Source organism: Pelophylax lessonae, assembly GCF_965119305.1.
Source record: "Pelophylax lessonae genome assembly, chromosome: 2".
Classification (NCBI taxonomy): domain Eukaryota; kingdom Metazoa; phylum Chordata; class Amphibia; order Anura; family Ranidae; genus Pelophylax; species Pelophylax lessonae.
The window spans coordinates 626,006,912-626,022,321 of record NC_138769.1 but is presented as its reverse complement, the minus strand read 5'-3'; the positions used below and the strand labels follow the sequence as shown (position 1 = coordinate 626,022,321).

The following is a 15,410-nucleotide window of genomic DNA, read 5'->3' as shown; positions in this document are numbered from 1 at the left end:
CATCCATTGATGAATACACAGAAAGATAAAATTCTGTTACTAGCGTGTACAACTTCAGTCTCATCAAAAATGATAGAAATTAATTATAAATTATTAGTAAGATGGTATTATACACCAGTTAAACTGCAAAAAAAATTTCCCTCTAGATCATCGTTATGTTGGAGAGAATGTGGGAAATCTGCTTCACATGCCCACATCTGGTGGGATTGTTTAAAAATGAGTCAATTTTGACAACAAGTGGTCGATTATATAGAAAAAATAACAAATTATACAATACAGATGGACCCTTGGACAATACTTTTTCATTGTACTAGTGATTCACCTTATGTTTATAAGAGATCAATTGTTCCACATCTCCTAAATGCTGTGAAAGCATTAATCCCGGCTATGTGGGGGGAAATTAAAGCTCCCACATTGAAACAATGGTGGAAGGGAATAGATGACTTATGTCGGCTGGAAGAACTTTTGTATATAACTACAAGAAATGTGGATAGACATAAAGCAATATGGAATAAAGGGTACTCGTTTAAAACCACCTCAACCTATAGGGCAATTATGACTACAGAGGAATAATGAATATAATGTTGTAGATGTTGGTATAAGAATTAATTAAAGTCTTTTATTCAAGTTTGGAAATGTAGACTGTATGGAATCCCCCACCTATGGCCAGCACCTCTCCCCCCCCCTTTTTTTTTTTTTCCTCTCTTCCCCTGGAAATTAGGCAAACACAGGCAAGGCTGAGTGTATTGAGTCATTGATTATAATGGAAGTGTAATTCCTTTTTCTTTTCCTTTGGTTTTTTTTTTGTTTGTTTGTTTTGTTATTTTGTCTGTATATAAATATTTTTTTGGGAAAATCGAATAAAAATTTATTAAGGAAGAGCTTACAATCTATGAGGGTATACAGGGGAAATACAGAAGGTAGAAGAGCTTACAATCTATGAGGGTATACGGGGGAAATACAGAAGGTAGAAGAGTTTACAATCTATGAGAGTATACGGGGGAAATACACAGGGCCGGACTGGCCTACCAGGATACCGGGAAATTTCCCGGTAGGCCGCCGGCCCTGGGGCCACTTTAAGATGTGGCTGCTTTAAGATGGGGCCGCTTTTAGATGTGGCCGCTTTAAGATGGGGCTGCCCGGCCGCTGCCGGCCCGCTGCACTGCACGGATTGTTTACTAATTCCAACGCCAGCCGATGTGAGCGGCATGACGTCATATCCAGCGGGCGGGCGGGCGGCTGCGCGGTGGCGGATCTCCTAACTGCATGACATCCGATCCTGCCCTTCCCTCTTACACAGACATGACACCAGCATCGTAGCAGCAAGCAGGTCATCTAAGACACACTGAGGGAGCGCGGAGTGGAACCTGGGCTGCCCTATTGTAGACAGCCAGGTAGGAGTAAAGGGGCCTGGGGGGACGGGGGGAAACTTGTCCTCGTTATTGCATTGGGGGGGGGGTCAGCATTATATTAGGGCCCCTAATGCAATGCTGATCCGCCCCCCCCTCCCCCTAATACAATGCTGTTCCCCCCCCCCTGGCCCCCTCCCCCCTAGTACAATGCTTATCCCCCCCCCCCCAATTTAGGGAGAGGGAGCAAACAGCATTGTATTAGGGGGAGGGGGCTGGGGGGGAATCAGCATTGTATTAGGGAGAAGGGGGTCAGCATTTTATTAGGGGGAGGGGGATCAGCATTGTATTAGGAGGAGGGGCCTGGGGAGGGAACAGCATTGTATTAGGGGGAACAGCATTGTATTAGGGGGGGGCAGTGGGGGGGCAGCATTGTATTAGGGGGAGGGGGCGGGAACAGAATTGTATTAGAAGGGGGGGCCAGTGGGGGGGGAAGCATTGTATTAGGGGGAGGGGGGTGGGAACAGCATTGTATTAGGGGGAGGGGGGAACAGCATTGTATTAGGGGGAGGGGGGTGGGGGGGACAGCATTGTATTAGGAGGAGGGGGGGACAGCATTGTATTAGGGGGCGGGGGCCGGGGGGGAACAGCATTGTATAAGGGGGAGGGGGAATCAGCATTGTATTAGGGGGGGTCAGCATTGTATTAGGAGGAGGGGGCTGGGGGGGAACAGCATTGTATTAGGGGAAGGGGGGTCAGCATTGTATTAGGGGGAGGGGGATGGGGGGGAACAGCATTGTATTAGGGGGAGGGAGATGGGGGGAACAGCATTGTATTAGGAGGAGGGGGCTGGGGGGGAACAGCATTGTATTAGGAGAGGAGGGGGCAGGGGGAGGACAACATTGTATTAGGGGGACAGGGATCAGCATTGTATTAGGGGGGGGGACAGCATTGTATTAGGGGGGGAGGCGGCCGGGGAGAACAGCATGGTATTAGGGGAAGGGGGCTGGGGGGGGCATCATTGTATTAGGGGGAGGGGGGAATCAGCATTGTACTAGGGCCCCTAATACGATGCTGATCCGCCCTCCTCCCCCTAATACAATGCTGATCCCCCCAAATTTAGGGGGAGGAGGAAACAGCATTGTATTAGGGGGAGGGGGCTGGGGGGACAGCATTCTATTAGGGGGAGATCAGCATTGTATTAAGGGGAGGGGGGAGAATCAGCATTGTACTAGGGGGAGGGAGCTGGGAGGGGGTCAGCATTTTATTAGGGTGGAGGGGGGTCAGCATTGTATTAGGAGGAGGGGGCCAGGGAGGGGGGGGAATCAGCATTGTATTAGGGGGAGGAGTGTTTTTATATCTGTCTTATCTATAAATAATGCACTCATTAAATGTGCTTTAAAATGCATGATTTTACCCAGTGGTGTACCAATGGGGGGGGCGGGGGGCAGCCCGCCCCGGGTGCCACTCACTGAGGGGTGTCAGCCGGTGTCCTGCCCGGTGTGTTCAGACAGATCCTGCAGTGTGAAGGCAGCTGCAGTGGCAGCTCCTTCAGTCCGTGCTACTAGGGGGGGGGGCCACGGCGGGAATAAGGGGGCGGAGCCGCGACAGGAATAAGGGGGCGGAGCCTCAGCTGGAATAAGGGGGCGGAGCCTCGGCGGGAAGAAGGTGAGTGCCCATTGCAAAAGTGTGTGCTGGATAGGAGGGGGATGGGGCTGCTGCATATAGAGGAATTCATCTTTCTCTATTCTTCCTGCAGCTTCCTGCTGAATAACTGATTCTCCTCCTCTCCCTCCTGCAGGAAGAATAGGAAAAGATCAATTCATCTATATGCAGCTGCCCCATCCCCCTCCTATACAACTTCTTTTGCTGGCCCCCCAAAGTTCTTAACCTCCTCCAGTGCTCCTAATCCCTCCCTCAGTGCTTTTAGCCCCCCCCCAGTGCACTAGACCCCCCTGTTCTTTAGACCCCCCCATGCTCTTCAGATGCCCACAGTGCTTTCTCCCTCCCCCCAAGTGCTCCCTGTCCCCCCCAGTGCTCTCCACCCCCTGGTTTTCCCTGCCCGTCCCCCAAGTGCTCTCTGTCCCCCCCAGTGCTCCCCCCCTGGTTTTCCCTGTCCGCCCCCCTAGTGCTCCCTGTCCCCCCCAGTGCTCTCCACCCCCCTGGTTTTCCCTGCCCGCCCCCCAAGTGCTCCCTGTCCCCCCCAGTGCTCTCCACCCCCCTGATTTTCCCTGCCCACCCCCCAAGTGCTCCCTGCCCCCCCCAGTGCTCTCCACCCCCCTGGTTTTCCCTGCCCGCCCCCCAAGTGCTCCCTGTCCCCCCCAGTGCTCTCCACCCCCCTGATTTTCCCTGCTCGCCCCCCAAGTACTCCCTGTCCCCCCCCAGTGCTCTCCACCCCCCTGATTTTCCTTGCCCACCCCCCTAAGTGCTCCCTGTCCCCCCCAGTGCTCTCCACCCCCCTGGTTTTCCCTGCTCGCCCCCCAAGTGCTCCCTGTCCTCCCCAGTGCAATCCACCCCCTGCACCTTCCAACCCCCCTACAATGCTTTCCAAACCCCCTCTTAATTCTCTCCAGTCCCCCCCCCCCACTGTGCCCTTCTGCACCTCCAGTGCTCTCTGCTTCGTCTGTGCTCTCCGGCCCCCCTAGTGCTCTTCTATCTTCTATCAAGTCCTCAGTCTCTGAGCATCTCCTGTATCATGTCTGTAGTCTCTGACCATCTACTGTATCATGTCCTCAGTCTCTGACCATCTCCTGTATCATGTCTGTAGTCTCTGACCATCTACTGTATCATGTCTGTAGTTTCTGACCATCTACTGTATCTTGTCTTCAGTCTCTGATCATCTACTGTATCATGTCCTCAGTCTCTGACCATCTACTGTATCATGTCCGCAGTCTCTGACCATCTCCTGTATCATGTCTGTAGTCTCTGACCATCTACTGTATCTTGTCTTCAGTCTCTGATCATCTACTGTATCATGTCCTCAGTTTTTGACCATCTCCTGTATCATGTCCGCAGTCTCTGACCATCTCCTGTATCATGTCTGTAGTCTCTGACCATCTACTGTATCATGTCTGTAGTCTCTGACCATCTACTGTATCTTGTCTTCAGTCTCTGACCATCTACTGTATCATGTCCTCAGTCTCTGACCATCTCCTGTATCATGTCCGCAGTCTCTGACCATCTCCTGTATCATGTCTGTAGTCTCTGACCATCTACTGTATCTTGTCTTCAGTCTCTGATCATCTACTGTATCATGTCCTCAGTCTCTGACCATCTCCTGTATCATGTCCTCAGTCTCTGACCATCTACTGTATCATGTCCTCAGTCTCTGACCATCTCCTGTATCATGTCTGTAGTCTCTGACCATCTACTGTATCATGTCCTCAGTCTCTGACCATCTCCTGTATCATGTCTGCAGTCTCTGACCATCTCCTGTATCACGTCTGCAGTCTCTGAGCATCTCCTGTATCATGTCTGCAGTCTCTGGCCATCTTCTGTATCACGTCTGTAGTCTCTGACCATCTCCTGTATCACGTCTGCAGTCTCTGACCATCTACTGTATCATGTCTGTAGTCTCTGACCATCTACTGTATCTTGTCTTCAGTCTCTGATCATCTACTGTATTATGTCCTCAGTCTCTGACCATCTCCTGTATAATGTCTGCAGTCTCTGACCATCTCCTGTATCACGTCTGCAGTCTCTGACCATCTCCTGTATCATGACTGTAGTCTCTGACCATCTACTGTATCATGTCTGTAGTCTCTGACCATCTCCTGTATCATGTCTGTAGTCTCTGACCATCTCCTTTATCATGTCTGTAGTCTCTGACCATCTACTGTATCTTGTCTTCAGTCTCTGATCATCTACTGTATCATGTCCTCAGTCTCTGACCATCTCCTGTATCATGTCTGCAGTCTCTGACCATCTCCTGTATCACGTCTGCAGTCTCTGAGCATCTCCTGTATCATGTCTGCAGTCTCTGGCCATCTTCTGTATCACGTCTGTAGTCTCTGACCATCTCCTTTATCATGTCTGTAGTCTCTGACCATCTCCTGTATCATGTCTGCAGTCTCTGACCATCTCCTGTATCATGTCCTCAGTCTCTGACCATCTCCTGTATCATGTCCGCAGTCTCTGACCATCTACTGTATCATGTCTGTAGTCTCTGACCATCTCCTTTATCATGTCCGCAGTCTCTGACCATCTCCTGTATCATGTCCGCAGTCTCTGACCATCTACTGTATCATGTCTGTAGTCTCTGAATATCTCCTTTAGCAAGTCTCCAATCTCTTACTCAAACTTAAACACATTGCTAATATTAGCTTTCTATCTATGCTGAAGGTAGGACTGTGCAGGGGAGGCAGAGAGTGCAAAAGGGGGAACTGTGATTAGAGAGACCGAGGGCAGACTGCAAGGGGCACTGTGATGGGGGGCTGTGAGATTTGTGCAAAAAATATTCTTGAAAACATTACATTTTTTTGTGGGTGTTTTTACATTTTAAAGTGTGGGGGGTGCCAGATATAGGATCCGCCCCGGGTGCCAAATGCTCTAGGTACGCCACTGATTTTACCTTTTATGAACAAGAAAATGATGTTGTGCTGGTATGACGACGCAATGCTATGGGGCTGGTATGTCATTTTTTCCAGGGCTGGTTTTCATTCTCAGTCCAGCCCTGGAAATACAGAAGGTCATAGGTGTGAGCATCCTATTGCATTAGGGTGTGCACCCCAAAGTTTAAATACACATGCATATGTTTGCCTACATGTATATGGCCCGGTACATTACTCTCCCTGCTGGCAAAGTGAAATAGAAGTGTGTGGCACTTCTCTTATGGCAGAGCAGGTCCGAGGGAGATCTTTCATATCTCCTCACTGGCAAACAGAGCGATAATGCTAATGTGCCCTAGGTGATAAGGGTGTGCCCAGGCACACCTGGCACACCCTGTGCGCACGCCTATGCAGAAGGTAGAAGAGCTTACAATCCATAGAGGGTACAGAAGGTGAAATAGTTTACAGGCAGTGTTGGGGTAGTTACTCAAAAAATGTAACTAGTTACTTCTGTAAATTGTAATGAGATTACTTTACTAGTTACTGCATTTGAAAAGTAACTTCACTACTTATTACTTTACTTTACTCTTTCTTAATTGAACGTGTAGAAGAAGATACATGACACTCTTTCTGCATAGAGTTTATTGTATAAACACAGGCTTTGGGAAACATGAGAACAAAACCTGAAAAAACAGAATAAAACATAAAGTGCAACAAAAAGTCATAAACTTCACCCCTCTCTATTCTTCGAAATAACGATTGTATCGCACGGCTTGGGTAACGCAGGAAAGCGCGTTCTTATAGCCTAGTAAAGTAGTGTAGTTACTTCCTATAGCCTAGTAAAGTAGTGTAGTTACGTCCTATAGCCTAGTAAAGTAGTGTAGTTACGTCCTATAGCCTAGTAAAGTAGTGTAGTTACCAATATTAGTATTGTAACTAGTTACTTTACTTAGTTACCAAAAAAAGTAATGTAGTTACTGTAATTAGTTACTTTGTAACTAGTTACTCCCAACACTGTTTACAGGCCATTAGAGAATAAGGTTGTAATGTATACGATTTATTAGATGTAAAAGATTTGTTTTTATTCTTCTGGACTATGTGAAGAGGGTGAGCATACAGCGGGTGTTAGAGGTCGGAGCTGATTACTTATGATGATGTGGTTATAAGAGATCACACCACACTCCGCACACCTCGACTACTATAGGGACAATGATAATGTGCAGTTCTCTAGATGACCTCGCGGTGGCGCCTCTCTCACACAATGTCGGCGGCTGCGGCTGCGCAGTCCGGGTGTGTAGCGTGCTGTCATTGAGCAGGAAGTGTCTCCCAGATACAGCGGCAGGAAGAGAGGCGGAGCCTCCCCCTCCCCGCCCATCATCTCCACAACACACAGCACGGATGGAGCACATCAGGACCACCAAGGTACAGTACACCGCCCACCCCTCCCCCATACACCGCTCCGGGCTCGGCATGTATTGTGTATTAATAGCGGCTATGGGGTGTTACAGGAGGAGCTGGCAGCATCCTCTACATTACACAGAGCCCCCCCACTCATGATGTCACCCTCCCTTCCAGGCTTCCAGTACGTTGTCACCATCCCTTCTAGTCTTCCAGGATGTTGTCACCCTCGCTTTGCAGTCTTCCAGTATGTTGTCACCTTCTCTTCCAGTACGTTGCAACCCTCCCTTCCAGTCTTCCAGCACGTTGTCACCCTTTCTTCCAGTATGTTTTCACCCTCCCTTCCAGTACGTTGTCACCCTCCCTTCAGTCTTCCATTATGTTTTCACCCTCCCTTCCAGTCTTCCATTATGTTGTCACCCTCCCTTCCAGTCTTCCATTATGTTGTCACCCTTTCTTCCAGTATGTTTTCACCCTCCCTTCCAGTACGTTGTCACCCTCCCTTCCAGTCTTCCAGTATGTTGTCACCCTCCCTTCCAGTCTTCCATTATGTTGTCACCCTCCCTTCCAGTCTTCCATTATGTTGTCACCCTCCCTTCCAGTCTTCCATTATGTTGTCACCCTCCCTTCAGTCTTCCATTATGTTGTCACCCTCCCTTCCAGTCTTCCTGTACGTTGCAACCCTCCCTTCCAGTCTTCCAGCACGTTGTCACCCTTTCTTCCAGTATGTTGTCACCCTCCCTTTCCAGTCTTCCATTATGTTGTCACCCTCCCTTCCAGTCTTCCAGCACGTTGTCACCCTTTCTTCCAGTATGTTGTCACCCTCCCTTCCAGTCTTCCAGTATGTTGTCACCCTCCCTTCCAGTCTTCCATTATGTTGTCACCCTCCCTTCCAGTACGTTGTCACCCTCCCTTCCAGTCTTCCATTATGTTGTCACCCTCCCTTCCAGTCTTCCATTATGTTGTCACCCTCCCTTCCAGTCTTCCATTATGTTGTCACCCTCCCTTCCAGTCTTCCATTATGTTGTCACCCTCCCTTCAGTCTTCCATTATGTTGTCACCCTCCCTTCCAGTCTTCCATTATGTTGTCACCCTCCCTTCCAGTCTTCCAGTACATTGTCACCCTCCCTTCCAGTCTTCCAGTATGTTGTCACCCTCCCTTCCAGTCTTCCATTATGTTTTCACCCTCCCTTCCAGTCTTCCATTATGTTGTCACCCTCCCTTCCAGTCTTCCATTATGTTGTCACCCTCCCTTCCAGTCTTCCATTATGTTGTCACCCTCCCTTCAGTCTTCCATTATGTTGTCACCCTCCCTTCCAGTCTTCCATTATGTTGTCACCCTCCCTTCCAGTCTTCCAGTACATTGTCACCCTCCCTTCCAGTCTTCCAGTATGTTGTCACCCTCCCTTCCAGTCTTCCATTATGTTTTCACCCTCCCTTCCAGTCTTCCATTATGTTGTCACCCTCCCTTCCAGTCTTCCATTATGTTGTCACCCTCCCTTCCAGTCTTCCATTATGTTGTCACCCTTCCTTCAAGTATGTTATCACTAGGGATGGACTGAAATTTCGGCCACAAATGAGCCTATCCCATTTCGGCCGAAAATGGGTTAAAAATGCCGAAATGAATGGCCGCCGTGAGGAAGGAGGAGGGCGCAGCGCAGGTTTGAAAAGTCCCGCCTCTGGCCGACCATCCGCCTCTCAATGATGTCCCTACTACAATGGTTGCAACCATGCGGGCATTGCGGGTATCTCCTCTGACAGGGAAGTGAAGGCTCACATAGTTATATCTATTAGCGGCCGCTCGCCCGCCCGGTCTGTCACTTCATTCATACACAGATCGTAGTAGTAGTGACATCACTGGGAGGCGGGCCACCGGCCAGAGGCGCGTCTTTTGAATGAAGGACACCGGAGGAGCAGAGTGACAGTAAGGAGATCGCATCCTTGGGATGGGGGGGGGATGCTGAGGCGCGGGGGGGGGGGTTGGGTGTACTGCTGAGCGGGACGCTGAGGCAGTGGGGGGGGGGGGGGGCTGAGGCAGCTTACCAATGGTATTTGTATTATGCAGCATGAGGGGGTTAATGTATTGCCACTGCTGGTCACTGATGCATTAGTGACCGACCAGTGGCAGTTAATTAACCCCTTTGTGCTGCATTAGTGCAACCAGTAGCAGTGCAACCAGCGTTAATTAACACTGACACTGGTTGCACTAATGCAGCACAAAGGGGTTAATTAACTGCCACTGGTCGGTGCTGCATAATACAAATACCATTGGTAATTAAATTAACCTCTTGCCAACCCGTCACAGTACATATACTGTGCCAGGGTGGCAGTGACAGGGGTACGTCGCTGCCTGTTTTTGGTGTATGCCCCTCTTCTATCTATTTTAAAATTATTTGGGGGAACAAGTCATTTTCGGTTTCGGTTTTCGGCCACGGGCATCCTGCATTTTTGGTTTCGGCCCAGAATTTTCATTTCGGTGCATCCCTAGTTATCACTCTCCTTTCCAGTCTTGCAGTATGTTGTCACCCTTCCTTCCAGTATGTTGTCACCCTTCCTTCCAGTCCATAACACTAAACTGATACCTATAGGGGGCTTTTGAAGCGTCACCCATAGAATACTGAAGTATGTTCACAAATTTAAGGTTTGGCACGTTGGACATCTATTTACTCGGTGCAACCTCGTCTTTTATATTTTAACCAAATTTGGGGAGTTTATTGAGTTTCTTTTCCCTAAAATTGACTTTAGTTTTTTTTTACTGAAATGTTTCCTGGACCCTTGCAGTAATATCGTGTGACATATAAAGTTGGAACTAGCACTATTTTATTCTCTAGGTTGTCTGCTTTCAGAAAATATTTAATGATTGGGTTTTTTTTGTGTGATCTTCAGGCTGAAAATAATTTTTTTAAATGTGTGCAAAAAATGCAAAACCGGCTCGGGCATCACCTTGGCACCTTGTGTGTCTGTACCACGGCCAAACACTGCAGGGGAGGGAAACTTTCCATCAAGGACATTTGGGGGATTTCTGTTATCGTTATGATTTAAAAAAGGAGCCAAACAACTATGTGATAATACACTGAGCAAAATTCTAAACAGCATATCAAGATGCTGATTAGACTGCATGATTGTTGCACAGGTGTGCCTTAGGCTGCCCACAATAAAGGCCACTCTAAGGCCCCTTTCACACGGGCGATCCGATCAGATCCGCCTGTCAGTTTTTTAGGCAGATCTGATCGGATCCTCCATGCATCCCTATGGGGCAGTGGATGTCAGCGGTGACATTTCCACTGACACCCGCTGTTATCCGCATCGATCCTGTCTGTGAAATCCGGAGAGGGATCGGATGAGAGTGGACAGGCGGTCAGTTCTCATCCGATTCTCCCATAGGAAGCAGCGGGGCTCTGACATCTCCACATCTCCCTCTCTGCACACAGACAGAGCTGTCATCCGCCTGCTCAGCGGAGATCAGCGGATTGATCCCGCGCTGAGCAGACAACGGACCGCACCGGCCGTGTGAAAGGAGCCATAAATGTGCAGTTTTACTGTATTGGGGGGGGGGGTCCGAAAATCAGTCAGTATCTGGTGTGACCACCATTTGCCTCACACATCTCCTTCACGTAGAGTTGATCAGGTTGTTGATTGTGGCCTGTGGAATTTTGGTCTGCTCCTCTTCAATGGCTGTGTAAAGTTGCTGGATATTGGCTGGACCTGGAACACGCTGTCCTTTACGCCTATCCAGACCATCCCAAACATGCTCAGTGGGTGAGATGTCCGGTGAGTATGCTGGCCATGCAAGAACTGGGATGTTTTCAGATTCCAGGAATTGTGTACAGATCCTTGCAACATGGGGCCATGCATTATCATGCTGCAACATGAAGCGATGGTCATGGATGAATGGCACAACAATGGGCCTCAGGATCTCCTCACGGTATCTTTGTCCATTCAAAATGCCATCAATAAAATGTACCTGTGTTCGCTGTCCATAACATACGCCTGCCCATACCCTAACCCCACTGCCACCCGATCCACAACGTTGACATCAGAAAACCACTCACCCACACTATGCCATACATGCTGTCTGCCATCTACCCAGTACAGGAAAAACTGGGATTTATCCGTGAAGAGAACACCTCTCCAAAGTGCCAGATGCCATCGAATGTGAGCATTTTCCCGCTCAAGTCGGTTACAACGACGAAGTACGATCAGGTGGAGACCCCGATGAGGATGACGAGCATGCAGATGAGCTTCCCTGTAATGGTTTCTGACACTTTGTGCAGAAATTCTTTGGTTTTGCAAACAAATTGTTGCAGCAGCTGTCCAGCTGGCTGGTCTCAGATGATCTTGGAGGTGAAGATGCTGGATGTGGAGGTCCTGGGCTGGTGTGGTCTGCGGTGGTGAGGCTGGTTGGATGTACTGCCAAATTCTCTGAAACGCTTTTGGAGACGGCTTATGGTAGAGAAATGAACATTCAATTCATGGGCAACAGCTCTGGTGGACATTCCTGCAGTCAGCATGCCAATTGCACACTCCCTCAAAACTTGTGACATCTGTGACATTGTGCTGTGTGATAAAACTGCACATTTTAGAGTGGCCTTTTATTGTGGGCAGCCTAAAGGCCCGTACACACGTACCGATCGTCGGCATACAAACGTCGGCGGACAAAAGATCTGCCGATTGTACGCGTGTTAGTATGGTGCCTCCGACAGATGTCTGCGCACAATCCGCGGACAAAAGTCTTTCGTGCAAACATGAAAATTTTTGTCTGCGGACACCAGAACGGACGATTGTTCGCCTGTCAGTACAGAATTCGGCCGACAGACCGCAGATTTGCAAGACTGGGCATGCTCAGAAAATTAAAAACACAGGGAAAGTTAACCATTACATGACATCACTTCTGCAGTCAGCTGAAGTCTGCAGACAAAATTCTTGTGCTGTCCTTGTGCTGTCTTTGCACTTTTCAACAGACACCGACATCCCGGGGAGAAAAGACGAACATTTGTATGCCGACGATCGGTACGTGTGTACGGGGCTTTAGGCACATCTGTGCAATAATCATGCTGTCTAATCAGCATCTTGATATGCCACACCTGTGAGGTGGATGGATTATGTCGGCAAAGGAGAAGTGCTCACTAACACAGATTAAGGCTGGCCATACATTATACAATTTTCTGATCAATTTTCTTGAAATTTACCTTCAACTATGTAGTACAAAGGCCTGCCTAATTGGATATAAGTGAAAGTGCTGTTTAGCTTTGACCTCATATTATGTGGTTTGTGGTAAATCTAACAGAAAATTGTACAAGAAAATTGAACATGTATGGCCAGCCTTAGACAGATTTGTGAACAATATTTGAGAAATAAGTCTTTTGTGTACATATAAAGTCTTAGATCTTTGACTACAGCTCATGAAAAATGGGGGGAAAAAACAAAAGTGTTGCTTTTATAATTTCGTTCAGTGTATGTCTGGGCTATGGAGTAGAGTGGCAAGACAGAAGCCTTTTCTTACAAAGAAAAACATCCAAGCCCGGCTATATTTTGCAAAAACACATCTGAAGTCTCCCAAAAGCATGTGGGAAAATGTGTTATGATCTGATGAATCAAAATTCTTGGTCAGGGCAACTTCCTGATTGGCTTCTGCTCCAATTTTCATCAATCATTCCTTCTAAGTGACCATATTTTTTTACAGAAACATTTGAATCGTATCAAGATTATAAAGGGTTGGGTGTGGTTCTTGCTTTACAAGAGTGCTGTGAAATCCAGAGATCCCTCTGTTTGACTAAAGCCCCGTACACACGATGAGATTATCGAACGATCTGTCGTCCGTTTTTTGTGGCATGCTAGTCTGATGTGGAAAGTGAAGAGGTTATTTTCATACGAATATTCCCATACGACAGAATTCTACTTCAGAAGTGATGTCATGTGTTGGATTGTTTTGTATGTGTTCTTTCGTCTCCGACCATGCCTAGTCTTGCTCATAAGATTTTTTTCCATCAAAATCTGTACTAATGAGATGAAAATCAGATGTTGTTTTGACGGACGACAAAAATTTTATAGCCTGCACATCAGGATTTTGTTGGCCGAAAAGTCGGAGTCGGCTGTCGAAAGCACCATACTAACAATCCGAAAATTGACAGATCGGTCGTCGGATGAAATTTCCCTTCAGATTTTCTTATCGTGTGTACGGGCCGTTAGGCCCCTTTCACACACTGAGTCGGTCAGGCGGACTCTGTTTTTCTCAGTGGGGGATCGATCCGCCGATCACCCGCTGAGCAGGAGGATGACAGCTGTGTCTCCGCGCTGTGTGCGGAGACACAGCTGTCAGGTCCCCATGCATCTCTATGGGGGAATCAGATGGGAACGGACCGTCTGTCCGTTCTCATCCGATCCGCCAGACGGATGGAAAATAGGGTTTCCATCCGTCCGGTTTTGACGGATCAGATGTCAGCGGACATGTCTCCGCTGACATCCGATGCCCCATAGAGATGCATGGGGTGTCTGTTCAGATCCGCTAAAAAAACTGACAGGCGGATCTGAATAGTCCGCCTGTGTGAAAGGGGCCTAAGGCCCTGTTCACACCTGAGCGTATTTCAGCTCGTAAAACGCTCATCTCTGAAGTCTCAAAACGCCCAAAAAGCAAAATCCCATTCATTTCAATGGCCCCTTTTCACATCTGAGTTTTTTGTCTCCAGAAGAAAAACGCCTGAAGCTTAAAAAAGTACCGTATATACTCGAGTATAAGCCGACCCGGGTATAAGCCGAGGCCCCTACTTTTACCACAAAAAGATGGGAAAAATGATTGACTCGAGTATAAGCCTAGGGGTAAGAATGCAGGGCGGCGGGCATGGTGCAGGAGAATGCAGGGCGGTGGGCATGGTACAGGAGAATGCAGGGTGACTGGCATGGTGCAGGAGAATGCAGGGTGGCTGGCATGGTGCAGGAGAATGCAGGGTGGCTGGCAGGGTACAGGAGAATGCAGGGTACTGGCATGGTGCAGGAGAATGCAGGGTACTGGCATGGTGCAGGAGAATGCAGGGTACTGGCATGGTACAGGAGAATGCAGGGTACTGGCATGGTGCAGGAGAATGCAGGGTGGCTGGCATGGTGCAGGAGAATGCAGGGTGGCTGGCAGGGTACAGGAGAATGCAGGGTACTGGCATGGTACAGGAGAATGCAGGGTACTGGCATGGTGCAGGAGAATGCAGGGTACTGGCATGGTGCAGGAGAATGCAGGGTACTGGCATGGTACAGGAGAATGCAGGGTACTGGCATGGTGCAGGAGAATGCAGGGTGGCTGGCATGGTGCAGGAGAATGCAGGGTGGCTGGCATGGTACAGGAGAATGCAGGGTACTGGCATGGTACAGGAGAATGCAGGGTGACTGGCATGGTGCAGGAGAATGCAGGGTGACTGGCATGGTACAAGAGGATCCGGGGTTTTGGGCATACTACAGGAGATGCAGTGCTGTGGGCATGGTACAGGTGGACCATGCCCGCAGCACTGCATCCCTTGTAGTATGCCCACAGCCCTGCATAATGGCAGGTAGTGCAGCAGTTTCCCTTACCTGTTTCAGAGGCGCCTTCATTTTAAAAATGGCGCCGCCCGGCGCCGACACCTCATTGCGCATGTGCCGCTCGTATACTTTCGGCTATTCCCGGCCTCTCCCGAGCGGCTGCGGCGCGTGCGCAATGACATGTTATGCGCCGGGCAGCGCCATTTTTAAAGCTCAAGCACGTCGGAGCGGCCGGGAACTTTTTTTTTTTTTTCTTGACTCGAGTATAAGCCGAGGGGGACGTTTTCAGCACAAAAAAATGTGCTGAAAAACTCGGCTTATACTCGAGTATATACGGTACATGAGCTTCTTTTTTGGCTGATTACAGGCGTTTTTGTTAAATGTCAATGCCTTCCTCCAAACACCTGCAAAAAACGCCTGAAAATGATAAGCTTAGTTATGAATGGAGCCTTAGAGGGGTGTTAGAATCATTTAAGGGGATTCATTTTTGCATAGATCTCGATAAAGAAGCAGCTTGTACTTTTACAAGGGACAACTTGTTTGAAGGTATAATACAAGTTAGAAAATGTTTTCTGCAGATAATAAATACTCTGCAGTCAGGAAAGTAATC

At 48.6% G+C, this 15,410-nt stretch overlaps 1 protein-coding gene across 1 annotated transcript in view; it reads left to right on the top strand.

The window, feature by feature from the left end:
• The first annotated feature begins 7,196 nt into the window (after positions 1 to 7,196).
• Positions 7,197 to 15,410, top strand: part of MTMR6 (myotubularin related protein 6) — a 97,116-nt gene continuing 88,902 nt past the window's right edge. Inside the window, exon 1 of the mRNA XM_082246682.1 lies at positions 7,197 to 7,318. Within this exon, the coding sequence (XP_082102808.1) occupies positions 7,295 to 7,318 (24 nt within the window). The 5' untranslated portion in view covers positions 7,197 to 7,294. The remainder of the gene's footprint in view (positions 7,319 to 15,410) is intronic.